Genomic DNA, 25670 nt, shown 5'->3' with positions numbered 1-25670 from the left:
AGCAGCTTCATACGTGTTACATTTCTGATACATCCATGTCATGTTCCTTGTCCTGCATCTCCCCCGCTCGGTCCACTAGTCGTCGTAAACGATGCTGATCAAGAATATCAGTACACATTATATACCTGCGGCACAATGTAAGGACACATACGAATACCCATGGAACAAATAGTCAGGCTGGTGAGTGTTCAAGGTTTCGACTGTGCATTCGCCGCCGTCGCGCAGCACTCGATACGCCTGCCACTGATACAGCGCCCCCCACAAGGGCACGAGAATACAAATGCACTCCAACGAGGGCCCAAGGGCACCTGCGAATACGTTTGCGGCGGACGCGGCGGCGTCCAGCGTAAGATCCAGCTGCGCCTCGCGTCGAAGCTGCTCCTCGGGGGAATGGCGCTCCCTCTCTACGCGGTCCAACACCATGACGCCCGGAAAGCTCTGGAAATCCAGATGGATCATGAGCAGCCGCAGGCTGGTGAGCCCGCGAAGAGCAGCGGCAATATCTGTCTTGGGGCACGGTCAGTCCTGATTCGCGCGCGTCGCGTGTAGTTGGCGACAGCGACACTCACCACTGGGGCGTCGACGTCGTCGGGGCTCCGATAGCGATGAATTCGAAGGACAGTGAGGTGCGTGTAGGAGTCCCCGATGTGTCGGAAGAGCTGGTTGTCTGATGCATCGGCGCAGAACTCTAACTCGAGGCGAGTCAGATTTGGCGTGTTGGTTTTGCGCAGTAGTCGTAACATCTCTGAAGAAGACAGGAGGGGAGAGGTCCAATGGACTTGAGCGTCGTCCATGTGCGTCTTGAAGTGGCAGTGATGCTTGTAGTATCGAGGCCAGCAGCGCAGAGACAGGCGATCCAGGCACGGTGGAAGATGTGCGTAAAACTGGTCGTCGGGATGCGGGTGCGTAATGGTCAGTCGCTCGAGGCTGTACCACGCGTAAGAGGCCCGGAGGGACGGCGGCCATATAGGCCTGGGCTCGCTGCCCGCAGGTTGGGCGAGGTAGAGGGACAGATAGCGTAGACGTGGCATCTTGCTGAGCGCCATGACGAGAGGGGGGGCATTCTTGTACGTGGGATATTCTCCGTTAAGGTACATCTGGGTCAGTGCCGGCCAATCCCATGTGTGCATGCAGTGAAGAGGGGCAGCCTCGCCGGGAAGAAGCAGATCGACTAAGGAGTTGTGGGCGCGCTCGAGGATCAATAGCACCTCACGCCGGTCAAGATCAGTTGTACGCGGCGGGATGTACATGCTGGGTGCGGAGAAGCGGAACGTCTGCAAAGGAATGACCGAGGGAAGAGAGACTTCTTGCGGGAGCTCTTCGTCTCGGTGACACATGGGCCCGTTGCTGAAGAAGAAGTGGCGTACGTGGGGAGTGGATAAAATCGCCTCGAGGATATACCACGGCACGCCATCGCGCGTAGTAACATCTCGATACCAGAGCCCGTTGGGTATCTGAACACTAACAACGTGCAGGTTGTACATTGAAAGCAAGGCGTGCTTGACGAACTGACCGAAACTCCGTGCCAGCGCTCGGAGACGGGCAAGCTCGGTCAACCAAGCCGGTGGAGAATCGGGGCCGAAGTACTCTGGTATGAGGTCGGGACGTGCAAAGGAGCCTTCGAACATCAGAGTGCTTGAATGCAAATCAGGACCCCGCAAGCTATCTGTGCCCAGCCAGATTACGCACCGAACGTAAGGCCATATTGACTGAGGGAGGAAAACCGGGGTCTCCGATTTGTCGAACGCGTATGACCAGACGACGCAGTCTCGAAACAGGATTGGCATACACGCGTCTCGAATCCATTTGCAGGTCAAGGAAAGAGGTCGTAATTGATGATTGGGGTGCAGGAGTTCGAATATTTCAAGGAGGACGTCGGGATGCAGGTGCCGAAGACTTCCCTAGAAGTACGCAATGCAACCGGTGAACTCTGGAATTGTGGGGATTTGAGCTGATAAGCTCACAGAATAGGTGATGCCACTCTCAGAGGCCATTTGGGAGGGCAGCCGTACTTGTACGAGGTTGCACTGAGGAAGACAGGGTGGCAAGCAGCGAGCGGTAGTGGTGGAACATCAGAGAGAGACTCGTTGTTACATGAGCGCCCGCCTCCGTTCAGGCTTCAGCGCTTATTAAGACTTCGCCGAGTCTGCAGACGGTGTGACCAGTACATATGTAGAAATCAGCGCTCTAGGGAAATCCCAGTCGGAAGACACCCCGCTCCCATTTTGGCGAGTGAGCAGCAGGTTGCCGGAGGCTGCAAGGTGCGCCTCGGGAGACATAGGGCGAGGGAAAAGATCTATCGTGGCTTTACTATAGCGACGGGGCCGCCCATACAATTTGACAAGTTATGTGCTAAGCGTAAGACTGAAAGAATATCATACAAAGTACATCGATCCTGAGGTACGAGCCTACGACGTCTCCTTCTCCTTTGGCGGGAGCTGGTGCCTAACGACCATAAATGGGACGTGTTCTTGCAAGGCCAACTGAACGTAAGGCTCCTCATCCCTCGGGGCACACATCTTCACCCAATTGGCGTGAAACCAGTTCTGCAGAGGAAGCATCAGACATATACAACATCCTGATTCCGGAGTCACACTCACCAAGCCGAAAACACAACGGTTCTCCGTCGAAAACATCAAGCCTTCCAGTGCGCCAGTCTCCGGGTGCGCCCCATAGATGAATTGATCGGCCAGAACTTCAACCCGAACAGTGTTCCCATCCAACCCCTCGAAGTAGAGCGCAACCTTGTGGAGCGAGGTTTGACCCTTCTTCGGGACGATGAACTCGGGTCCAGTCACCGATTTGGTCGACTGGCGCATGCGTATGGTATGGTCGCCATAGTGGGCGGCAATTTGACGGATGATGTGGGGGGGCAGCCACGATACGCTTGAGCCTATAACATCGCCATCCTTGAGCCCTTGACCTGAAGGATACCGACGTGAATCTCACCAGTATCAAGCAAGATGCGCAGACCCTGCTTCGAACCCTGGACCGGGCGGGCATTCGAGTTTGAGGGAACAGGATCGGCGCTTGCCGGCGCCGCTGGCGTGAACGGGATGAACTTCGCTTCAGCATAACCGAGCCCGCCGAGGGAAGCGTCCTTATTGATGAGTTCTATCCCGGTACAGGTGACGTCCCATGTTCGTCCATTGGCGAGGATTGCCTGAGTGTCTTGAACCACCTTGATCTTCGGGGAGAACTCAGGCATCGCCCCTACGCAAGGCCAGCGGGTGAACGCAAGAAACCTGATAGACAAGCGCAACATGATTATGCGGGTCAGACCATTTCGTCGCTGCGGGACGTGAACAGGACTTACGACTCATATAAACGAATCTGGTCGCGTTGAATGTAGTGCGGAACGGCACGAAGACCGATGTACAGCGTTATCCCCGGGGTCTCCTATATATCTGGATTGTCAGCTCCAAGTCGGCTGGATCGCTGAGGATAACGAAACAGCTGACTTCAACCGAAGATGCATACACATGCCGTTGGATGGCATACAGAAGACTCTGAATGTGTTTCGTGGGAGAAGATAACCGGGTGAATGATTAGCAGTGTTGTAATGTTGGCTGGGGAAACCGTAAGTAACTTACAGGATAATTGGATCCGTCCGGGAATTTTCCCTGGTCACTGAATCACCGATGAGCTAGCTGCACGTCGATAATCATTCCAATACGAGCGAAGCATACCTTTCTAAGCCGAGTCCGAGAGTTCCATGCATTACGTCTTTGTCTAACTTCTCGTTGACGGCGATCGCGAGGGCAAATACGTAAGGCAGAACGATGGGTTGCTCCCATCTTTCCCGGTCCCAGTCGTAGCACTCGATATGTGTGTTCAAGTGCAACAGCGTCGACTGGCTACTGAAGCGGTCCCGCCGTGGCAAAACTAGCACTGGAATTGTTACGCAGTGATTAGCCCAAACGAGCACTGCGACGATGAACTCAAAGGACGTGCTGGGATTCACTCACAAGCTTGACATCCATCCGCGTACGCCATGTGTCTCGCTAACCTCTTGTCTTCAGTGCGGGAAGCACTGTATCCGTGATGGAAGATTTTGCTATGTATTGGATGCGCCTTCCATGACGGTGGGGCCGGGCGGCAACCACCACTAGCCATCAGCTCTTGGCGGTCGCTCCCGAATACCCAGCTACCATAGGAGCTGATCAGCACCGTGACTGCGGCAATACTCCCAGTATTGAACTGCCTGGTAAAGACATATACGCACCTCAGACTCGAGCCCGTGTCAATATGCAAGTGAAAGGGCGGAAGGGGCGGATCCTCCGGACTCCTGCCCGGTTGATCAATTTGCTGTTGAAGAGGGTAGCCGTTTAGCAGATGAAAAGATCAGCCTTGCATATAAAGGTTAAACGTACCACACGAGCGAAGTACGCGGCGTCTACATTCACAACGTATCAGAAAGGCCGTATGCAATATATGTTTGTAGACATACTGCGAAGCAGCGCATCGCGCGCCGGTAGCGAGTCTTCACGGGGAATCGGAGGAATAATTTGTCCTGCCGCAGGTCTGTCTGCGCGTTTGTAGCCCTGTTCGTTGAAGCTATAGTCCCCGTGCGGCACGGAGACGTCGTCCTCGGTGACCTGTTCGTATAGCCAGCATGAAAAAATGAATAGCGATGACAAAGAGGCTGAAATGTCTCGATGGCGGTCACTCACGATGCTGAGTGGTGGTTGCGTCGGGCTGCATGGGGGAGTCTGTATTGTAGACGTGGCAGACGAAGACTCTTCGTCCGGTACTTCGGCGGCGGCGAGAGCTGAGTCTCCCTCGATAGATACATGGTGGATACACCACGCATCTGACGAAGCCTGTTTCGCGGCGATTATCATCAGATTCTGGCCAATACTGGGATGGCGACACCGCTGATGGATACGTACACGTTCTGCGGCCCCAAGCCGATCTGGAGCTACCAGACGTAAAAGGAGAGAGAGGCCTTCGCCCGTAGGTCGCGCACTGTCGGAAGACTGTGGAGGCTTGGGCTGTTGAGCCATGATACGTAGAGTGAGGAGAGTGATCAGGGGTTGAGGAAAGGAGTAGAGGTCGAGGGTTGGGGTGCGATTGAGGAGACGACAACCGATATTTTATGAGAGCTCGGGCTCTATAGTCGTTCCACCATCAGTACTGGCCCAGGCTGCTGCAAAGCGCCCTACAGGCTCGCACACTGATGGTGCTAGATGCGCTCATCCTCTTGCTCACCAGATGATAACATCTCATGACGAGGTGAACAATAAGCACTGACCTGCGTGAGAGCTCTAAGTCGAGGAAGTGTCCAGCATCACAATGAGAAGATGGATACGCAGAGCTGGGTGAGAAGTCAGACAACCTGAGCTGCCTATACCAGCAAACGCACGACGCACGAACACACCGAGAAGCAAGCCCTATCAGATAGGGCGGAATCATACCCATGCATGACATAGCGAGCAGCATGGGCGCAACGCATCTGTACATCACGATCAGCATGCTCCGTATCCAAGAAGCGTTCGCAACAATTGTGCAAGAACCGAAGACTCACCATGTGCGAGGTACAGAAAGAACTGTTCCCATGCGCCCACAACTTGCATGGGAAAGCGGTCGGCTTCGAATGCTGACTCTGATATGCCCGCAAAGGGCCCGTGAGGCTTCTGCTCTCTACCTGCGAGACTGCTGTGATATCGCCGAAGTCGCATACTTCACGAGCTGGCTTCAGCGGCTCATCGGCACGCGGAGACACATCAACACGGGGCATCCGCCACAGTGCCCGTGCACAAACGCGATGGGTGGAGTCCAGCAGGAGGCAAGGCCGGTGAAGGCACACAGACACCGCCAAGTATCTCTCCCGGCGCCTTTTGTGCGTCTCCACCAACCGACTTGCAGCCTCGCAAATGGGCCACTAGTCTTCATGCGCCTTCCGCTAGATCGAGTGAGTGACAGCGAGTCTTCAGCGTGTAGCCGGGCGCACCAGTATCGTCCTGCGGTGTCCCGCATACTGCGCGTGTGTCTAGCGACGCGACGACAACATTTAGCTCAAATGTGCGAAAAACCACTCGCCTCACTGCGAAATAAGAGGCGGCATGAGCGACGTGTGTTTCGCATGATTTAATTCGAGGCACGCACAACTATGCATAGGCACGAGAGATTCGACTTGAACGTGCTATCGATGGTGTCTTCTACCACTGGTTGAACCCGGAGTACCCAATTCTACACTATCGATGAAGATAGGCCGATGGGTGTTAGACTCGGATAACTGGGCTACGATAGGATTTTGCGTTCAGTAACGGTAAACGGCGACGAGGCGGCAGGAAGAGTGTACAGTGTCTGCACGCGGTGATGTCGTGGAGGTGGCGATGGATACGGACGCATACTCCTCGGCTACAGCGATATTTCAGCAAAATTTGCTATAGGATCTCCAAGGCTTGGGCGAGTTCCTCATATGTCGCCTGATGAGCACTATCATGTACGTGAACAGAGGCTCAGAGAAATTGCAACGTACTCACTTACCATGTATGGACATTTGCGCTCGCGCCGCGTCTCCCAGGCGCTCCACAAACACCGAGCGCAAGCCTGATGATCCAGGTCTTCAGCCACTCAGAGCGCGTCCATAACAATCAACGTACAACGTTCCTAGCCTTCTCCAGCACTTCCCTATTGAGTGCGTACGCGATGCCTGCCGTTCTATGCGAGTTAGCGTCGAGTACGCGCAAAAGGACCCGCGCACGGCTCTACGAGGCACCCGAGACCGAGGTACCCCTTCGTCAAGGGTTCTCGTCTCGACCCTCGGCGGAGCCCAGGGTGCGGATGGGTGGGGGAGAAGCGCGTGTCCAGATGGGAGGAGGCTTCGCGATCAGACGACGCGGTGGAGCACGGACGTCGACTGTGGCGCGTGCGCACTACGCGAAGGTAGCGTCGAATGTGCGCGGATGCTGCGCACGTAGACAGCCCGTGCGTGTCGCGTGGTGTTGTCGTTGCGTGTGGACGCGCATGACGAGGCGCATCCACAGGACTCAGTTGAGAGGTACTGCGCAGAAGTCCTGATGATGTCGATGCGGCTTTGCACCTCGAGAAGCACGGTGCTGGTCGGTAACGACGTACGCCGGGCCATACAAACCCCGAAGCGAAACATAACTGAAAGGGTGGAGATGAGACTGCGTGCGCAGGGCGAATGAGCGAGGATAGCGGGTGGTATGAGTGCGGCGCGCAGCGAGGATGTTGTTCGGGGCGACTGTGCTCTACGATGGTATTCCAGAGCCGTAGACGGCGCGCGGAGGGCGCGCATATGGATAAATGCGTCCGAATGGCATCATCCTGAACAGATAATTGGTGATGCTATGGGAGAATTGGCGAAGTCGCTGCTCGGATATCTAGGCGGTCAACTATCGCGCTCGCATCCGTACGTACCTCTCGAATCCTGTGACTCGGAAGGTGAGCTTGACCGTGCGGACGTGTTCTAAGTGGCTTCGATTTTTGGGTGAGCGAAGCGGCCCAATTGCCGTACGCGGAGGCTGACGTAGAGGGCGACGATGTTGTGACAGGGAAGCGGCGCAGTTTCATATATACAGCTGCCGCTCCGTCGGCGGTGTGCAGATTGACACATATCCTGTACCACCTTAACATCGGCAGCGCACGCAGTGAGCTCGCTATTTGCGGTTTGGAGCAGTCGCAAATATACGCACCTGGGGCTCGTGCCGCACTGAACGGTCACGCACATAAGGATGTTGCGCTAGTCTGGATCACCGGGTGCACTCAAGTGTTCAGCACGCCGCAAGGAAAGGTTGCGCGAGCGGATGACGTCATCCGCGAAGCGTATACTGCAGCGGCTTCCTGTCGAAGCGCTACCGTACGCGCGCGCACGCGATGCGGACAACGCCCGGCGAACGGCGAGTCGCTGATTGTGCGGGCGTGAGACGGAGCACGCGCACAGGAAGCACCCCGAGCGGCGACCTCCGAAGGCGAACATGAACGTGTACACAGGCGATAAGTCTAGCGGGCGACGGGGGAAAAGACGACACACCACGCTGGGTACAACACAGCCCGAGTGGGAGGTCCCCCGGGACCGGGGAGCGGGGCGATAGCGCGGGAGCAGGAAGGGCGCCGTCTGCATGTGAGAAGCGCAGCAGCGAACTGCCGTGGACACCTGTTGACCAAGCTCGCGAACGGCCCCGTGTACACTCGCCGAGAGCTGTCAGCCAAGGCTGTGTGCGAGAACGCCGCTGTCAAAACGTTGAGTGTGTATTCTGGTTGAAGGCGAACGCCGGCGCACCTTCTTGGGGGACCTCTGGTATCACAGTCGCCCCCACCTGCGGGGACCGAACCTATGGACTCGGACGTCTGGTTCCCAGTTGAGCGCGACTATCAATGGGAAGTAATAGAGTGAGTGACACGCTCGCTTGTAGTCCACAGAGGGTACTCACCGTATGTCTAATCGGAGCCGTCTGGTGTATTCACTTCCGACAGCCAGGACGACGTTTCGGTGAATCTACTCCTCGCAGTGTCCCCGTACGACCTGGAAGAATGCCTCCAAAGACGCCTTGCAAAGATTGTCGGGGAGTCGCAGGCGGATCAGCGTCGGTATATTGAACGCCAGAGACTTGCTGCACACGCTAATGAAGCGCTTCGCGATGCACACAACGCCGACGCCGGTCCGGTTGTGGACGAGGGTCCTCGGGGCCAGAACGGCTAGTCGCGGTCGCGGGGCTCATCCTTCACCCGCGCGAGTGCGAGAAACACGGGGTTCTCGCCGGGTCGTCGTTAGGCTGGATGCCCGACGCGAACATAGCGAAGGCGTTCTAGCGTTGCAGATGACCCGCGACCGCGTGCTGGAACTCCGAGGAAGGGCTGCGGCGACGGCGGCAAGGCGGTACAGTGCAGCAGTTTGGCAGATAGATACAGACAGGGTTGGTTCCCGTTTTGTCCGCGCGCCACACACGCTCAAGAAAGATACTTACGAAGCGCGCGGGCGCTATAAGAAGAGATGGGAACATGGGGAAGGCGACGTCACCTGCGTGTGGATTGGCCGCCGACGTAGTTCCCTCCCTTGTCCCAAGTTCCAAGTTCCCGCCCAGACGTCGCACGAGTGAGTCTTCGCCAGCTGGGCCTTTGGGCCGCAGAGGGTGATCGCGAACTTCGAAGGCGAGCTTGTGCGTGCCGGCCGGGGCTGGTGCGCGCGTCGGGGAGAGCTAAAAGCTACGCGCCAGCCTCGGCGTTCTGAAGCTTGATATGTAGATCGCGCGCGTCCGCCCGCCGACGTCATCTGCGGGGTACAAGCCAATCAGCGTCGATACCTCGCGAGAGGAGGTGCGACGTCACCAGTCACGGCGACCCCTGTCCGCCAATCAGGAACGTCCGCGACCGACGCGCGGGTCAACGCTGGGCCAACCACAACCCGGCGTGACCGCGGAAGAACGTCACGAACATTTGGGCAGGCGTTCTGCTCTGTGAGTGGCTGCTGCTGCGTGTCCACGGCGAGTTGGCGTGGATGACGGAATGTCCACGCGGGGGAGAGAGTGCGTCCGGGACGATGGGGATCTGATCCTATCAGAATGCATCTAGGGTGCGAACTTTATGCGCGCGCGCGACGAAAGGGTGCAGTCCGCGTTCGTGGCCCGCGTGTCCGAGGGAACGCCCACTCGCGGATGGGAGCGGTCGAATGGACACTGAATTAACACGAACGGTGCTAAGCCAAATGCGGATGCTCTTAATCAAGGGGGATGTTCACGTACATTTGCTAATAGACTATGCTATCTGTACGAAGCGATCCATGTCGAGGGCCGGGGTGATGAAGTGTCGGGAGCACCTGTCGAACTCGGGGAGGAATCACTTTGAAGGATAGTTCTATCCGGAACCTAGAGTACCTAAAGCAAAGCAACCCGCGTTCCGAATGATACTCGCAGAATCCCCCGCTCGAAAGTGATAAGCATGGTCGCAGATCCCTTCACAGGCGCGCGCTGTGCTCGAAATGCTGGTCGCGCCATATGGGGTCTGCTACTAAGAGATATTAAGATACTCGAGCTAAATGGGACAACATCAAGAAAGCCCGAGCGGTACCTACGCCGTTCAGGCCGCGTGCGAGGCTGACATAGCAACTCCCGCGAGACCCGAACCGCGTCCCTCGGGTGAAAGACTGAGTATATGCGGACGTATATGTACTCTCACTCACTTGAGTGATCAGAGCGAAGCGTCCTTCCCAAACAGACAGGTATGCGCGCACACCAATCCTGCAACATACAGACGTTGTTAGACTGTGACGAATGGTACACGAGTCAACTTGAGAAACAAACTCACAGATGCCATTTACGGGATTCACAGCTGGCCATGAGTTATCGAATTCGCTTTGGAGTACATTTGGCGCACGCCTGTGTCAGCAAAGTTCAACCCCGGACTCCGGTGATCTGGAAGATGGGTAAGCTACAAAAAGAAGGGTCTCTGTCTCGAAGTCGTAACAAACAGACCTCAGTTAATGACCGAAGAAAAGCCTTTTTAAAGACGAAACGTAAGGCAAACATCACCGACCGCGGGAGGCGGCTCGGGAGTCCGGGCAACTATGGTTGGAAAGTCTTTGAGAACGTTAGTCCCGCGAAAGGATGATCTGTCGTTTCGACGTTTCGTCAGCCTTCCTGTGGGGAGTGCGCGTCGCGCGTGGTCTCTTCCCAGATCAGCTGGACGTGCGAGGGGTCCGCGTTGCTGGCTCGCACATCCGGAAGATGAGGGGGGCCCATGTTGGCCCGTTCGCAGTAAGTCATAGGGCACTCAGAATTTGTAGAGGACTCTTTCGAGGGTTCTGTTGAAGCAGGTACGCTGACGGGTATTGCGACACGCCTGTATTCTTTGATAGAAAGCGTGATGAAAGGGCGAGTAAAACAGGTACCTTGTCGCCGATCGTCCCTGTTCCTGCCTCGCCGCCTCGCGCACTTGTTGCCGCACGCAAACATTTGTATATGGCCCGGAGATGCTACGACCCGTGGATGGAGGAATAGAGCGACGGAAGCTCGGAAGTATGGAGGGACGACGAACCGGGCGCTAGCAGAAACTTGGAAGGTCGCCGCCAGGTCGCCGCCCTGGGACGCTGGTGTTGGGATTCGGAAGTCGCCTTGGCACGAACGACCGATCTGGGGGAGCGATCGGGCAGCGTCCGAAGGCGCACCCGCATCGCGGGCACACGGAGATGGGGTGTTCAGAGAACATACGACGCGACAGGAACGCGCGACGTCTGCGTGTGCGACAGATGATGAACGTCGCGCATGCGCTGCTGCGCCCGGTACAGCTGTTGATGGTGTCTCCGAACCGGGGGTGCTGAGGTCCTCGGTTGCTATGCACGCTCGGTCTTCTCGTCCACAGTTCCGTTTGGGGGGCCCACCGCATCGACATCTCACTGATCTCACGCGCGCGGGTTAGCACGTCGCAGAAGACGAGGGTCCGTGCATAAATAGACGTGTACCCTTTTGCATCGTCCGCAGCACCCTAGCGGACGTCTTCCTCGCGACTAATTGGCGTCGTCGTGGGGCGGGGGATGGCGAGCAGGTGGCATGCAGCGATGATGGAGGCGGTTGAACGATGAGTTCGAGGATGGGGGCAACGTCGCGCACCCGACGCGCGCCTAGGCAACGCGGGACCGGCGCCTGGGGAAAAGAGATGGTGACGCGGGTGGATCTCCGATAAGATCTGGCAGAAATGCAATGACGTAGTCGCTCCACAACGCATCTAAGCTCCACCCGCCCTGCGCTGGTCGCCCCGCGACGCCTTCCCGCGCCCGCTCTGATCCCTCCCCCCCGAGGCGACACTCGCGGCGTTCAAAAGACAGTTTGAGTGTGCTGGACAGCGAGCGTGACCGGGGAAGAAAGCGCAGAAAGAAGGATAAGACACAGAGGGCAGTGTGAGAAGCGTGACGTCATTGTCCCACGGGTGATTAATGTGACAATTCAAGGCGCATGCGCGGAATCAAGAGGTCAAACAACTGCCCGGCTCTTACCTTTCTTCCACCAACTCCTCTCTCGCCCTCCCAGTCGCTCTCCCCGCTCCCAACACCATGGCCGGCGACCACAAGGTGCGTCCCGCCCTCCCGCTCCCTGCTTCCGACGCCCTGCTCACCGTGCTCCACAGTGTCCCGTCTGCCAATCCACCTTCACCAGGCCCCAGCATGTCGCCCGCCATATGCGCTCCCGTAAGTGGCTTCTCTCTCCAGCCCCCGCCCCTACCCGGTGGAGCGTCCCACTCCCGCTCCCCGATACCCCCGCCGTCGCTAACCATGTTCCACTCCCCAGACACGGGCGACCGACCCTACAAGTGCCAACATTGCGGCGATCAATTTGCTAGAAGGTGAGTTTCCGTCGGCTCCTAGGGTGGCTCTGCATTCTTGAGCTCCAACTGATGTTCGCGTAGCGACTTGCTGTCGAGGCATATCAACAAGTGCCACGCCTCTGAGAAACCACCCACGACCACTGCCCCTTCGAGACGGAAGGGCACCGCAGCCGCGTCGAGGGCCACAACATCCAAGCAGGCCTGCGACCAGTGTGTGACGTCGAGTCTTCCCTGTGATGGAGCCAACCCTTGTAGTGAGTACAATGTGACGTTTATGGTGATTGGCTCACCCGACCTGGTCTCCCACCAAAGCGAAATGCGTTCAACGCAAATGCCGTTGCACCTACGTCAAGTTCCATCGCCAGACAGCACCGGCAGGCCCGGGTCACCCGGCCCCTCCGACGATCCCGCAGAACATCCCCGGCCGCCATGCCATCTCCCTCGGCGCGCCCCGCCTCCCCGACGAATTCCTTCTCGCCCCTCCGCCGGGAACCATGAACCTATCGTCGCTATATGCGACAGGTCCCGCGCACCAGTACCCCATACAACATCCATCACTGTATGCTCAGGACTATGCATCTCTCCCTCCACTGGCGAGTGCGCTTGCACATTCAGAGTCGTTAGCGTCCGGAATGCTTCCAGCGCACACGCGCGAGGCCTTGGAAAACGATCCAGATGCGATGGCCCGTTATCGCGCCCAGGCCGAGCTCCTCACTCGCGCCGCTATCCACAACGGCAACATGGGAATCGCCCAGCCAGCGCCAAGCGCTGATGCCAGTGGCTCGTTGCCCGGCCTGTATGCTGCTGCAGGTGCTCAGGATGGTCAGTACACCAGATACAACCTCCCGCCTCCAAGCCAATGGGACCCTCCTATCGCGCAGAACCAGTACCAGCAGCGGCAGAAGGAGTACGAGCCCCAATATGGGAACCGTACCCAGACGCACTCGGTTTCGCCGCCGTACGCGACAGGCGGAGAGCCTTCGCTCCAATCCCACCCGCCAGTAGCGTCGACGTCTTCGTCGTATGAAGCCAGCGCTCCCTCCAACTACCACCACTCCAATCTTCCGCCAGCAGGGACGCTCTACCCCCCACAACACTCCCAGGGCCACCACTCGCATCACGGTCACTCACGATCCGAAGATCTGAGTGGTTCCGGGGACGACTTCGGCAGCGACGCAGGGAGTACGGGCACGGGACCAAGTCACTCAATTCCAAGCAGTACTAATTCGAGCTCAGTTCACCTACCGCTTCCGGGGTTCAACCACCTGCGCACCAAGGCGGATTTTGGGAGCAAGGATGGTTACGAGCAGCCGCGGTACCCATCTGAGCAGGGACAGAGCGGCCAGAGTCAGAGCCAGAACCCCCAAGAGGGTGAAGGCGGCTTCTCCAGTGCGTTCGGCCTGATGAGCCTCGACGACCCCAACGTCCTCGCGGGCCTTGCCAACGACGGTGCACCCTTCTTCTCTGGGCTCACCCCCAACGGCGCATCGAACAACCCCACCGGATTGTCGCTCGCCACTCCCACGCAGGATCTGCTCGCCCAGCTGAAGAGCGCAGGCGGCAGAGAAGCGTTGGAGAGCAAGGAGATGCGCGACTTCTGGAAGATGTACCTTCGCACACCGCTTACGGGCCCGAACGCCGGAGGCGGACTCATGTTCCCTCTCCAGACTCCTACTGGTCCCGGCGTGCAGCTGGGGCACGCGATGAGCAGCCAAGGCGGACGACCAAGTCCGTCCAGGCGGCACTCGCGCGTTTCGAGCTTACCGAGCATGAAGACCCCACCTCTCTTCGCCGACGAACGCCTCGGGAGCGTCTACAACCGCGGGCAGGAGCACTACGACTCGCACGGACACGCATCGCAGTCTCAGGGCCAACAGGGCGGCGTCACCGGCGCGTACAACTCGACGGTCCGCACCACTCTCCACGACGCGGAGGACCTGAAGAGCTACGAGCAAGCCGTGCTCGCTCGCAAGGCGCCGATGCAGCTCAACCTCGTGCCGAAGCGCAAGGGCTCGACCACGACCGGTCCCGGCCCTTCTGCCAACGCGATGGGCAAGAGCAAGAGCATGAGCCCCGTCGTTCCCCACGCGACCTACAACGGCCCGTCATCTTCGAACGCAGGGCAAGACATGGGAAGCGGCAGCAGCAGGATCTCGGAGTTGCTCAACCGCCCTGCATCGAGCTCGAGCGCAGGCACGACAAACAGCAGCGGGTCAGGGCTGTCTCTTCCCTCGAACGCGAGCACCGCGAACACAAGCCAAGCAAGTTCCTCGCTCGCGCACGCGTTCGGCGGCGCCAGCTCCAGCGAGCGCCCCTCGACATCCGACGGCGTCCCGCTCTCGCACTCGCCTCCCCAGCAACACCTTGTGGAGTGGGGCGCACCGACGTACCGCCCCTCCTTCAAGCGCATCGCATCGCAAACACTCGGCCCCGACAACGCCAAGCGCGCGCTACTTGGACCCGCGGGCTGGGACCACGACGAGGAGGACGAGGACGACGCGGTCCCCGAAGAGGAGGAAGAGGACGAGGAGCCCCACCCGCGCATGCCCATGGGCGCGCCCGGCGAAGGACGGCGGATGAGTCTGCCGACGCAGAGCTAAGCGGGCAGCGCGGCGTCCGGCGACCCCGGGGTGCGGCCTCCCCCAAGTCCGCACGCTCGACGGGCTCCGCCGCGGACGCCCCCCTTCTCCCTCTTCCCTCTCTTCCCCTACTCCACTCGCTTGCCCGCGCGCGCCTGCGGCGCGCGGCGTCTCTCTCCACATCGCAGTATTCGACGCGCGGCCATGGACGACGTGTTCGGCCACGCCGCGCGTCCTGTGCAAAATTCTGGGGGGTCACGACTGCGGACACGGCGCGGATACGCACGGACACGCCCGCGACGCGTGTCGCCGATAATACGATACGATACGACGCACTAGGATACGGCTACGATACGCTTGGAAGGCGGCCCGCGCGCTCACGGACGGACGACGAGCGCGGCCGTGTAATTTGCTCTCTCCGGGGCCCCGCGTGCGCCCAGTTGTTCATATTTAATGTACCATCAGTATCAGTGTAGATAGAACCAGGCGATGAGGCCTAGGGAGGAGGAGGGGGCGTACGTGGGCACCTCGGACGCGCATACAGTATAGTTTTGATGGCTCGGTGATCAGTACGTACTTTCTCTCCCGCTCCGCTCCCCCTGTTCCCCCCCCTGTTTTGCTAGTAGCTACGAGTCGAATACGCTGCCGTTGTACGAATTCCATCCTTTTTTGTTTGCCTGGATGGGTGGGATACATATGTGTGCGAGGTCGTGTACGAGGGCGAGGGCGGCGCGCGAGAGCGACGCGGCCCAAGCTCCAGGAAGCGATCGCCGAGGACGCCATGGGCCTGCCCTAAGGCAGAAGGCCGCTGTACCCGCGACGCCTTTCATACTCAATTCATACTTGCAGCGTTTGGCGGGCTCTATGTGTTCCTCTGGTGGTATGTCAACGGACCATAACTCGGCGATCCTATCTGGCTGACTTCGGAGGCTGTCTCTATGTTAAAGGCGAAAACTGCTTATTGGGGCTTGCTGCCGGGATGCGGCGTACACGTTATATAAGTTTCTGCTCATACTAGGCTCTCCGCCGGCTCGCTCTAGGAGCCTTCACCTTCCATTTAACCCAGTGTGCAAGTGCTGGAGAGGTAAAGCTTGTGCACGGACTCGAGAAAGGCTGTTGCTTTTGGACGGAAAGAGCTGACAATGAGCCTCGCTTACAGGTCTTCCCGCGCTTGGACAAGCGCTGCGGCCACTCCCTAGGTCAAAATTCCTCACTCCGCCGCCTCCGCATTCAGCAACGCAGCGACGCCTCTCTGGACGGTTTGAGGCTGGTCATCATTCTCAGCGATGAGGAGGACGAGGCAACGCGGGAGGCGTACGCCCGGAGCGGTTGTTTGTGTCTGTTAGGATCGGAAGCCCTTGCCAAGCAGCCGCAAACAACCGCCCGGAATCACGTCACTGCGTGTCACATGGTGCCGTGACCATTGTCTTTCCCGGATCCAGCCCGCGCGATCAACAAATTGGTCTATAGCGCGCGAAATCATGTGATGAAAGTTGTTGAATGTTCTGGGCATGCTCTCAAAATCTTCGCTTGGGCCGCGCGCGGGGACTCCGACGCGCAATTCGCACGGGGCGCGTTCCCATAAATGTGCGGATCGCGAACTCTTCTTGACTTCATCGGTACCGCTCTCCGGCCGTCCGCCGCTCTCGCCCGCGTTGGGTCTGCGCCACCCTCCCCCTCCGCCGTTATCACTCGAATGCTCCGCAGTAATACGGGCCTGCACACCGAGTCATCGCCACCTCTCCCAAAATAACCACTCGATCAACTCCATTGACGAACTCAACACGATTACGATGGCCACCCGCGCTCCTTTGTCTATCCTCGCTTTATCCGCTACCCAGACGGCCTTTCCGCCGTTCTATGACGAGAAGGACGGTGATGCCTGGACCACGAAGACCGCGCCGACGGACGAAAATACCGCGCCGTTGGACCCGGCGTCCGAGGACACTGAGGGTGGTGGGTGGCTCTCCAATCTGCTGCTGCGCGGCATCCGCCGCAGTCTCCGTCCTTAACCTCGCGTCCTGCCTCCGTAGCTATCCATGTTCGAGTTCTTGGTCCTTCTGGAGGTGAGTATCCTTTCCTATCGGAGCGCCCTAGTGCTGACGGTACGAACAGCTTTTAGCCAGCGTGCGATTTCGGCGCCTGAGGACCCCAGCTCGGACGATAGCTCGGACGACGAGGCACACTCTGGTACGTTCTCTCCTTGATCTGGTATCCTCCCGAAATCTCAACGCGCGGGTGTGTCTGTGGCGCAGACTGTGAAGATGCAGCAGGAAGTGATGATGACGACGATACCATGCGGAGGTTTCTTGCGTTCGCCAACAGGAACCGCGCCTCGGGGTCTGGCCTCCCGGCCATGTTGGCTCAGCTGAACCGCGCTGTGGAGGAGGCTGATGATGGTGACTCAGAGACGGCTGAGCTGTTCGTCTCTTGCGTCGCTGGGGTCATTCGACAAGGTACGCTTCCCGCGGTCTGGTCTGCGCGACGTGGTTGATCTAACAGAGTACAAACTTGTAGAGCGCCAGATCCAGACGGCCGTCGCTGAGATCCTAGAAGACGACCAGCTCACTGTCGAGTCCCCCACGACGAGCGAAGAGGGCTTTCCTTTCTGTGGCAGATGCGCCGCTACTCGGGACTCGGAGGAAAAGCGAGTCTTCGAGGCATGGCTGGCGCGCCGCGCTGCCTTCGAGGAGCTCGGTGTCTCGCGCCTGGACGGCGCTGACACTGAAGGCTTTACGCTCGCGCGGCTTGAGCAGCGGGGAAAGACTCCGGCCAAGCCGTTGCGGCGTAAGCTGCTGAAGTACCTCTGCGAAGTCGAGTGAGTGTTTCTTTTGCGTGTGTTCAGAACGGGAGTACTGACTTGCACCGGGAAGCGTCTATGATGAGTGTACCTACCATGGTCTTCGGTACCCGAAGCCGTACGCTCCTCAGGTCAAGCCGGACATCAAGCAATCGAGTCGTGCTTACGTCGTTGAGTCTGGCACGATCGGCGACAAAACTCCGCAAATGCACATCTAAGCACATATCTTCTGTCGTATTGGTTTCTGCGGCGCGACCATTGGTATCTACTGAGCTTCCTTCTGTGATTCCTGCGCTACGTCGTCGTCTAGCGCTCTACATCCTTTTGACTCTCGTCAAGCCACCATCCACCTTCTGCGACACCCTCTTCATCCAACCCTAGCGACACTACCCTCTCATACCGCGCCGCCCTTCTCCGCCGACACCTCCGCCCTGCGACACCCATCTTTTCGGCGGCACCCCGTCAACGCCACAGCGACACCACCTCCGGCTTCGCACTCGATCTTTACGACCCTCACGACGTCTCCTGCTATCGTTATTCGCACTGTCCTTCCAGTTACCTGTCCATTCCTTATTTGATCACGCCCCGTCACGACACCACCTTCTCTACCGCTGTGATCCTCGCTTTCCACGCACATAGCTTCCGCACCGACCTTCGCTTTTCTACATATTTCCCTTCGTTCTTTCCTTGGTTGAGTTACGTATCGTCTATCGTTTGCGACTGCCTGTTGATACCAGCACAGCCATGACAAAATGTGTATTATATTGTATGACTGCTTACGCTTACGACCAAATGTATGAGTCCCGTTTACAAATGGGAAGAATTTTGTGCGCTATGGACACGTCGGCGGGGATCAGCCGAGAGATAGTAGCTGCTGAGTGCAGAGGCCCACAACTAGTGCGCCATTCTCCTCGTTGGCGTTCGAATTATTTGGATTTTGTGCATGGACCGTACATCGGCCGTGCCGAATATGCGCAGAAACTGTCCAAAAGATGGTATCCACATTCTGGAACTTATTCCCCTGCAAAAAGATATCTTTGGGCTGCAATTGAAGTACAAGGCGTCTTGGCGGAACGAGTGGGACAATGAACAAAGGGCGCACCCCGCCGACTCCAGACTCCCATCACGTGTGCCTCGCGCTTAGCCCCCCTCACAAAACTCGAACCAACGACCAACGACGCATGGGCTTTCTGCACGTTTCACGCCCTCCCGCATTGACCATTGAGCACTTCACCGTAAACTCGCCCACGGGCGACCAGGAAAACCCGTCCGCCACGCTCCTCGCTCCCCAGACCCCGCCGTCTGGCAAATTCCGATTCCATTATTCGTCGTCTTCCAAAGACTAGCCACCACCATCGGAGACACATGTCTGCCTTCATTCTCGTCCGTCTAGGAGCCATGACTTCCCTACACAATCACCCCTGCCTAATCCCGTGTGGCCCTGGGTGCCCACCCGGTGGTCTCGTGGGGTTTCCCTCGCCCCCGTCGTCGTCTCGAAGCAAGCGTCCGCGAAGCCTCGACGAAGACAACAGCCAGAAATGTTCGCCCAAGCGTGCAAGGTCTGTCGAACATGGTACGTATATAATTTCTACCTCTACGCGGCTAGAAGTCGTGTGGCGTTGACCGAGCTCACCGTCGCTCGTAGCGGGAAACGTAGGCGAATCCGTCGGCAACAACAACGGTCGCGTTGCCTCCGGATCAGGGTGTTTGGATGCGGAAATCTCTCGGGCACACGCTGGTAGTGCTGCCTCCGTCGTGGACGCATCGTCGAGCAACGATGTGGCGTCCAGCAGCAACGTAGCTGCCGCTGTTCCATGTACGTGACTGGTCGTTGTTGGTAGGTACCGTACCGTGTATGTTGACTATGACGTCCAGGTCCTACGCCGGCGAAGAGACAAGAGTATCCAAGACTGGAGGACGCAATCGCTGCTTGCGAAGAACCAAGCGCAGGTATCTCGGGACCGCCTCCTACAGCCCCCGCTAGCGGACAGGTCGCGGGCTCGTTGCTCGCGCGGATCTCGCCACGCTCGTCCACGCCTGTCCAGAGCCCGGAGGAAGACGACTCGGATTCTGACGACGAGGCGACGCTTCTAAACATGGAGATCGATGAGTCCAGCGACGAAGAAGAAGACGACGAGGATGCGAAGATGGACTTCTTACCTGAGCGGATCCCGATCTGGAACCGTCCCGGGCCCTCTCCTCTTCGTCTGTGCCATGACAAGGCGTCCACACTCGGGGGCGACTTCGATGATGGCTCGGGTCCTGGATTGACCTTCTTCAAAGTTCGACCTATCCAGCGGGACCGTGAGTCGTGGAAGGAGAACCATGTCGCGCGGGTGAATGGGTTGATTCTGCACGCGTTGCAGTACAGTCGGTGCGTGTCTGTTTGTGGTCGCACCTCTATCCCGTGCTGACGCCTTTGTAGACATCTCAGGCAGGCGCTCTATCCGGATATCGAAGATTCCGGGAAAGAGAAGAAAGACGTACTTGACAGTGCGGAAGCGAAAGCCCAAGCTTTGCCTCATGGTTCCGATGAGGAAGCCTCCAATTATCTGGATTCGGACGAGCCAGAAGACTTCTTTTGCGGTTCAGAGGAGGACGAAGATCCATCGGACGACCCTGACGAGGAATATGAAGACCCGGACCAGCCAACGGTTGGCAGAGGAACCCCTGCCCGGCGTCATTTCGAGCCACTCCCACACCCAGAATCGCCGTACAGATACTCCTTACCAGAATGTCCTAATGTCGGTCGTGCCTTGGACCGCGACACTTTCCACGGGCCGGATGCATGGGCGGACCTGGTCCACTACGTGGAAGAGGGCGCGGGAACCCCGAAGATGTCGCAAGCCCGCAGTGCGGCGGGGAAGTCTACGCAAGGCCGTGCTGCGCCTCGCGATCTCATCCTCAATCTCCTATTACCTCCCGCGAAGGGTGCGCCTGTTAAGCCCGAGGAGCGAGTCAAGGTGTCGATAATCTGCGACGATAGGGCTAAGGGTTTCTGGGACCTGCATCGGCAGCTTCTGGGGCACCTATTGCGAGCGAGGGACGAGGTTCACACGACGGACGATCTCCTTCGCCAGATCAAGAAATTGAAGGATCAGTCGGAAGAGTCAAGCGACGATGAAACGAAGGAGGAGTGAGGACTCCGTCTGTGTAAGCAGGACCCCAAGTCAGCGCTGCGTCCATGTGTACGATATACTATGATCTTACCCTGTGCGTTGTTTTTTGTATATTCACGTCCCCAGTGTCTCGTTACCTGTGTTGTCGTAGTCTTTGCTCTGTAGTACTTGATGTCATCGTTATCCCGTCGGAAGAAACTCTTTGACGCTGGTATGGGAATGGAGAAGTATCAAGAGTGTGTCGACGCGTCGCCCGTATGCCTTCCCTTGTCGGCTGGGTAGTAGTCTGACGATGCAAACAACACCAACGTTGCCGTGGGGGCGATGCGGCGCTCGCACTGCCACCAAGTACATGATCACCGTGGCACCAGTTACGACGCCTGCTTCGCAAATTGCATCCCTCCTTCTGTGTACTGTAGCTTTCAATGCAACCCGGAGGGGGGGTGACGTGTGACACGGTGGAACAAAACCGGGGACAAGGAGGCGCCCAGGCACCTTCCAAAACGGGTATTTTAGCGCCGGAAAGGGCGGCCGGAGGCGGGCGCTAAAGCCCCGGACGGCCTTGGTGACGTGTGACGGCGGCCAAAAAACGGGCGGAGGACCCCCGTGTGACGTGTGACCCTCCGGGTTGCATTGAAAGTTACAGTACTACGCAGTGCCTTTGGATAGACTTCTCGAAAGTGATGATTATACCTCACATCTGAGCGCATCGGCGAAAACACGAAGTACAAAGACACGCTAACGTGTCTCACGAGCGAAGACTGGGCCCTTGCAGCACATGCGCGCGAACGTTGTGTAATCTAACGTATAAGGCGTGAATTTCCATTCGTGTTCAAATACACGTGTGTAGCATCTCTAGATACAGACAACAGCATTGTATAAAGCCTATGGAGATATCGCAAAAGATAGCGAAGTGCGAGTGGCAGATACAAACGAGAGCTACAACGCGCGATAGGGTGGTATACTACAAGGCAATTGTGAGAGGGTAACGTAGGCGACGACAGTGGTATTGTATACAGAAGCAGAGGTGGATGGAAAAGCAGGTCCGAGACGATAATGTACACGAGATGCGCGAGATAATGGGTAGCTTACCTGATAAGAATGTCCGAGTCGAAGTCACGTAAGTTGCTACAAGTGGACCTTCCCTCAGCCGGGGGTGCGACCTCAGGAGACCAGAGTGTAAAAGAAGTTTACGTGGGGTAGCTGAGGTCCTAGTGGAGAGGCGAACCCGCAAGAGATGCGAACGATGTGACGTGCGCGCGGCCATACTTGGGTGTCGCGCGTTCTTCTCGACTGAGGGTTCCGAACATACTGAAGACATCGTTAGAGGAAGAACACCCGGAAATGGTGTATATAACGTACACTGCATTCTCATCTCCACGGCGTGTCTTGGGACGCCCTCTACCTCCTGCTCTCCTCTTCGACTTCGGCGTACGAGCCATAGCGAACGCGGCAGTGTTGGGCCACTCCACGTCTTCGAGTATAGTGGGAAAAGGGGTGGGCCCCAGCGTGGATGGTCGTTTTGCGTTCCTGTGCGACATGTACAGAGACACCAAAGCCTTCTCTACCTCGGCTTGGCTAGAGCGTCGACCCTGCGCCCGCGAAGTGGCCTTGGCGGGAATGAGGGGCGGCATGATCTCTGCTTCGACCTCTGAGGGCGCCCATAGCTCGGGATTGACGCTTCCGTCCAGCGCGATGGGTGGGGCACCCGACAGAATATCTTCGTCAGGTATTTCGGGGATGTCATCGAGAGGAGGTAGTGGTTCGGCGATGATTGGGACGCCAAAATCGTAACTGGCAGGTTTGGTGGGGCGTGGAGCCATGACTACTAGTCCAGTGGCTGTCTCCGACTGCGAAGCATGCCCGGCAGGCGTCGCATCGGCGGGCTTGCGGAGGATAGCGTCCTCAATTTCCGAAGATAGTACGCTGTTTGGTACCGATGGCTGAGCTGTGCCGTAGAGCCACTTGGTGATTTCTGGACCGAAGAGATGGATCTCAGGTCACCGACATGGTGTTCTAAGAATCGACGTAACTTACCCTCAATATCCGTCATTGCCTTCCCCAGGCTAACGGAACACGGGCAGGAGTCTGATAAAGGTGCATTCAGTACATTCAGTGGAGTTCGAAATGGTAAGCGACCACTCACCGGTCGAGTAAAGACCCTTCCTGCGTCCCAAGACACGCGCAAATGAAACCCAATAGCAGGGGGGCGGAGGTGGGGGCGGAGGGGGCGGCGGAGGTATCCCCATGACCGTGTAGATAGAGGCCGTGGCGATAATGGGCTTGTATATCATGCAAGACATCTGTAGGAAGTGTCAAAACGCGAATGTGCCAAGACTTCACAGGAGATACAGACCTTTCAGATCGGTGCAGTATGTTTCGAGTGAGATATATGAGAAGAGATGGAGAGAAGTGCTGTGAAAGCGGGGTATAGGGGGGCGCAATGTGGGTATGGACCAGAACTAGTGGTTGAATAGACGGGGGATTTTAGCCATCGTGGCGATCTTCGGGACTCGCCCAAGGTACAATGAGACTACTTACGGAGGAAAATCGCAGTGGATAGTTGACAGAGCGCGGAAGAGTTTCGGGACGGGGGAGACGAGGGAAAGGGAGCAAAAGCGACTTCTCGCGGTGGTGGTTGTGGTGAAAGGAGAAGCTGGGACCGGTCGGCGGCGCTTGTGCCAGTGGCTAGTTTGGACTCCCTCCTCAATCATACGCACGTGCCATGCGCCGCTTGTGCAGACAATGCAACGGTGGTCCATGCTTCTAGGCGCTTCCAATTGGTCTAGGACTCATGACTGCGTCGGGTTTGACGATGTAGAGTGAGGTCCAGCGTCAGTGCTAAATGAGAACAGGTAGAATCCCCAGCAACATTGCACCCGCAGAGTCCGTAAAGTCCTCGTACAGGATTTCACTTCTCGCTGCGAAAGCGCGGAGTGAGGGGAGCAAACAGCATCTGCACACAGATGAGCGTGTCGAGTGCACATATTCAAGTTGTTGTCTTTCGAAGCGCTATGACGCTAAAGCAACCGTTGTCCACATTCTTTGATGTCCACATCGCTGAATACATGCAAAACAGCATAACCTCGATACACTTCAGTCTATACGACATAAATTACGAGTCACATTCGCGGCATGTCCGAGTACTAGTCCATAATGAGTGTTCCACACCACGATGTCGATGTGCGACTACTACCACCCATCAGCGCTGTCGAGCGTACCGCCCCCAGATGCGGGAACGTCCAGCGCGAGATCAAGCTCGCCATCCCCGCCGACCGACTTCTTCGCGGACCCGTTGCCTCCGCTTCCTGAAACAGGTTTCGTTGAAGGCGGAGCTGCAGCGCCGGAGAACACGGGCTGTCCCCCGTTGGCGCAGACAGGTTTCAACCGGGGCTGGTGCTGGTGGCGCCGGGATGCGCCTACGAAGGACATGGATGGGTCCCCGAGGAACTTGGGTGTGCTGCCCCGGGAGGACCGTGAGCCTTTGAATTCTTTCCCAGGCATGCATTGCCGATGTCCGCAGGCGTGGATCCTTGCGTGAGCACCACAGCCGACCGCCGCCCATCCCAGTTTGTCCGCGGCGGCTTGCAGCATGCGGTACTTCGCACGCGCGTCGAAGAGGGGTCGCTTGTGCAGCTCCGTTCGCGCCATTCTAATCCTCTTCCGTTTATGCTCTGGAACAGTCTTCACGAGCGTTTCGTGCGACAGCCGAAGGCAGTCGGCAGGGGTGCCTTGGATCGGAGACGCTTCCGTCGTCGTCGAATCGGCGGTTGTAGGCGCAGACGACAACAACGTTGACGGCATGACATATTCGGGATGCGTCGGGAGCGGCTTTGGCTTCTTTGGCTCGCGCTTGTCACCGCGTGCCACGTACACGACTATTTGATTCATTGGCGGAAGCCGAGGCGTGGGCCTGTAGCGTAGTGAGCTCGTATGCCAGTTGGCCGCAAGCAGATATGTACTCACCGCTTATAAGAGCGCTTTCTGTTACGCTCGATACGCGAGTGCAGCTCCTCATCCATCCAAGCCCCCTTCAGCGACTGCGTGAGCCACGGCATCGCGGTCTGCGAATTTAACGACGTCCCGGAGATCCATCGTTCAACGCAAGGTTTTATGACGGCTTTGGCTGGGCGTGGGCGTTCGATGGGCTCGTCACCGGGTTTTCTTAATCTAATGACACCCGGGTCTGCGCGGGGCGAAGTCGCCGGAGAAGACGCGACATCTTCAGAGGCCATCTGGACGTCCTCACAGTATCCAAGGGTATCGTTGTCGGGGTACGCTGGTGTCGCGTCAGACAGAGCACTTGCGAATGAAGAGATGCTGCTCACCCAACGCGGCCTCAGGCTCGCCAAGATCTACATCCTCTTTGATAATGTTGTTCTCCTTCTCCTCCGTCGAGAGGCAGATATCCCCGTGCGACGTGACTGAGATCGCCGCGGGTCAACACGACGAACGCGAGGCTGTGGCTAAGAACGACGTACCCCTCATTGTGTCCGATCTTGCCAGACGCGCCCGCCGCTTCACGCTTGCAGTATCGAGGGGGGCGCGTTTGATGCTCCTGGTCAAAGGAGAGCGCACGTACTCGCTGAATATGCTGTATTTCGGCCGCTTCAGTTGGACGGCGACACGCCCAACATACGTATACTCGGGCGGCGGGGGAAGGGTGCTCAGATCCAAGGTCTTCGTCCTCTCGAGGGGCGTTGAGGACGGGGCGGGTCTGTTGTTGCGAGCTCGGAGAGGTGCCATAGCGAGACGTGGTATTGCAGGTGGTGGTGGTGGTCAATGCGAGAGAGTGGGTTTGGCGTCTGGCTAGCCACCGTGCGGGGAGGTAGCGCTTTCACGGCGGCGCGTCAAATGAACTCCGCGCGCCCGGCACACCGCTGGACT

At 57.8% G+C, this 25670-nt stretch overlaps 7 protein-coding genes across 7 annotated transcripts; 2 read left to right on the top strand and 5 right to left on the bottom strand.

The window, feature by feature from the left end:
* Positions 1–117: 117 nt before the first annotated feature.
* TRAVEDRAFT_38310 (uncharacterized protein) lies at positions 118–1787 on the bottom strand (the record flags this gene model as incomplete). Its single annotated transcript, XM_008041048.1, has 3 exons — positions 118–507; positions 570–1635; positions 1690–1787. The coding sequence occupies 3 exons, from the start codon at positions 1785–1787 to the stop codon at positions 118–120; spliced, it is 1554 nt and encodes a 517-aa protein (XP_008039239.1).
* A 606-nt stretch (positions 1788–2393) lies between these two features.
* Positions 2394–3245, bottom strand: TRAVEDRAFT_29878 (uncharacterized protein). The gene is made up of 3 exons (XM_008041002.1): positions 2950–3245; positions 2601–2893; positions 2394–2546 (listed from the first exon to the last, which is right to left on the bottom strand). The coding sequence occupies exons 1-3, from the start codon at positions 3206–3208 to the stop codon at positions 2409–2411; spliced, it is 690 nt and encodes a 229-aa protein (XP_008039193.1). The 5' UTR covers positions 3209–3245; the 3' UTR covers positions 2394–2408.
* A 4001-nt stretch (positions 3246–7246) lies between these two features.
* Positions 7247–8056, bottom strand: TRAVEDRAFT_59459 (uncharacterized protein). The gene is made up of 2 exons (XM_008041783.1): positions 7665–8056; positions 7247–7597 (listed from the first exon to the last, which is right to left on the bottom strand). The coding sequence occupies exons 1-2, from the start codon at positions 7697–7699 to the stop codon at positions 7318–7320; spliced, it is 315 nt and encodes a 104-aa protein (XP_008039974.1). The 5' UTR covers positions 7700–8056; the 3' UTR covers positions 7247–7317.
* Positions 8057–12085: 4029 nt separating this feature from the next.
* On the top strand, positions 12086–15542 carry TRAVEDRAFT_29876 (uncharacterized protein). Its single transcript, XM_008041001.1, has 4 exons — positions 12086–12148; positions 12249–12303; positions 12367–12539; positions 12598–15542. The coding sequence occupies exons 1-4, from the start codon at positions 12139–12141 to the stop codon at positions 14883–14885; spliced, it is 2526 nt and encodes an 841-aa protein (XP_008039192.1). The 5' UTR covers positions 12086–12138; the 3' UTR covers positions 14886–15542.
* Positions 15543–16657: 1115 nt separating this feature from the next.
* TRAVEDRAFT_49053 (uncharacterized protein) lies at positions 16658–17882 on the top strand (the record flags this gene model as incomplete). The annotated part of the gene is made up of 6 exons (XM_008041238.1): positions 16658–16820; positions 16898–16930; positions 16980–17054; positions 17120–17320; positions 17382–17682; positions 17738–17882. The coding sequence occupies 6 exons, from the start codon at positions 16658–16660 to the stop codon at positions 17880–17882; spliced, it is 918 nt and encodes a 305-aa protein (XP_008039429.1).
* Positions 17883–21994: 4112 nt separating this feature from the next.
* On the bottom strand, positions 21995–23086 carry TRAVEDRAFT_49051 (uncharacterized protein; the record flags this gene model as incomplete). Its single annotated transcript, XM_008041237.1, has 4 exons — positions 21995–22094; positions 22146–22758; positions 22821–22871; positions 22930–23086. 4 exons carry the CDS (start codon positions 23084–23086, stop codon positions 21995–21997), a joined length of 921 nt encoding a protein of 306 aa, XP_008039428.1.
* Positions 23087–23975: 889 nt separating this feature from the next.
* TRAVEDRAFT_49050 (uncharacterized protein) lies at positions 23976–25529 on the bottom strand (the record flags this gene model as incomplete). Its single annotated transcript, XM_008041236.1, has 4 exons — positions 23976–24696; positions 24750–25062; positions 25112–25207; positions 25265–25529. 4 exons carry the CDS (start codon positions 25527–25529, stop codon positions 23976–23978), a joined length of 1395 nt encoding a protein of 464 aa, XP_008039427.1.
* Between the last annotated feature and the right edge of the window lie 141 nt (positions 25530–25670).

The sequence above is a fragment of the Trametes versicolor genome (assembly GCF_000271585.1).
Source record: "Trametes versicolor FP-101664 SS1 unplaced genomic scaffold TRAVEscaffold_7, whole genome shotgun sequence".
NCBI lineage: Eukaryota > Fungi > Basidiomycota > Agaricomycetes > Polyporales > Polyporaceae > Trametes > Trametes versicolor.
Note: the sequence above shows the minus strand (reverse complement) of the source record. Positions and strands in the feature narration are given on the sequence as shown.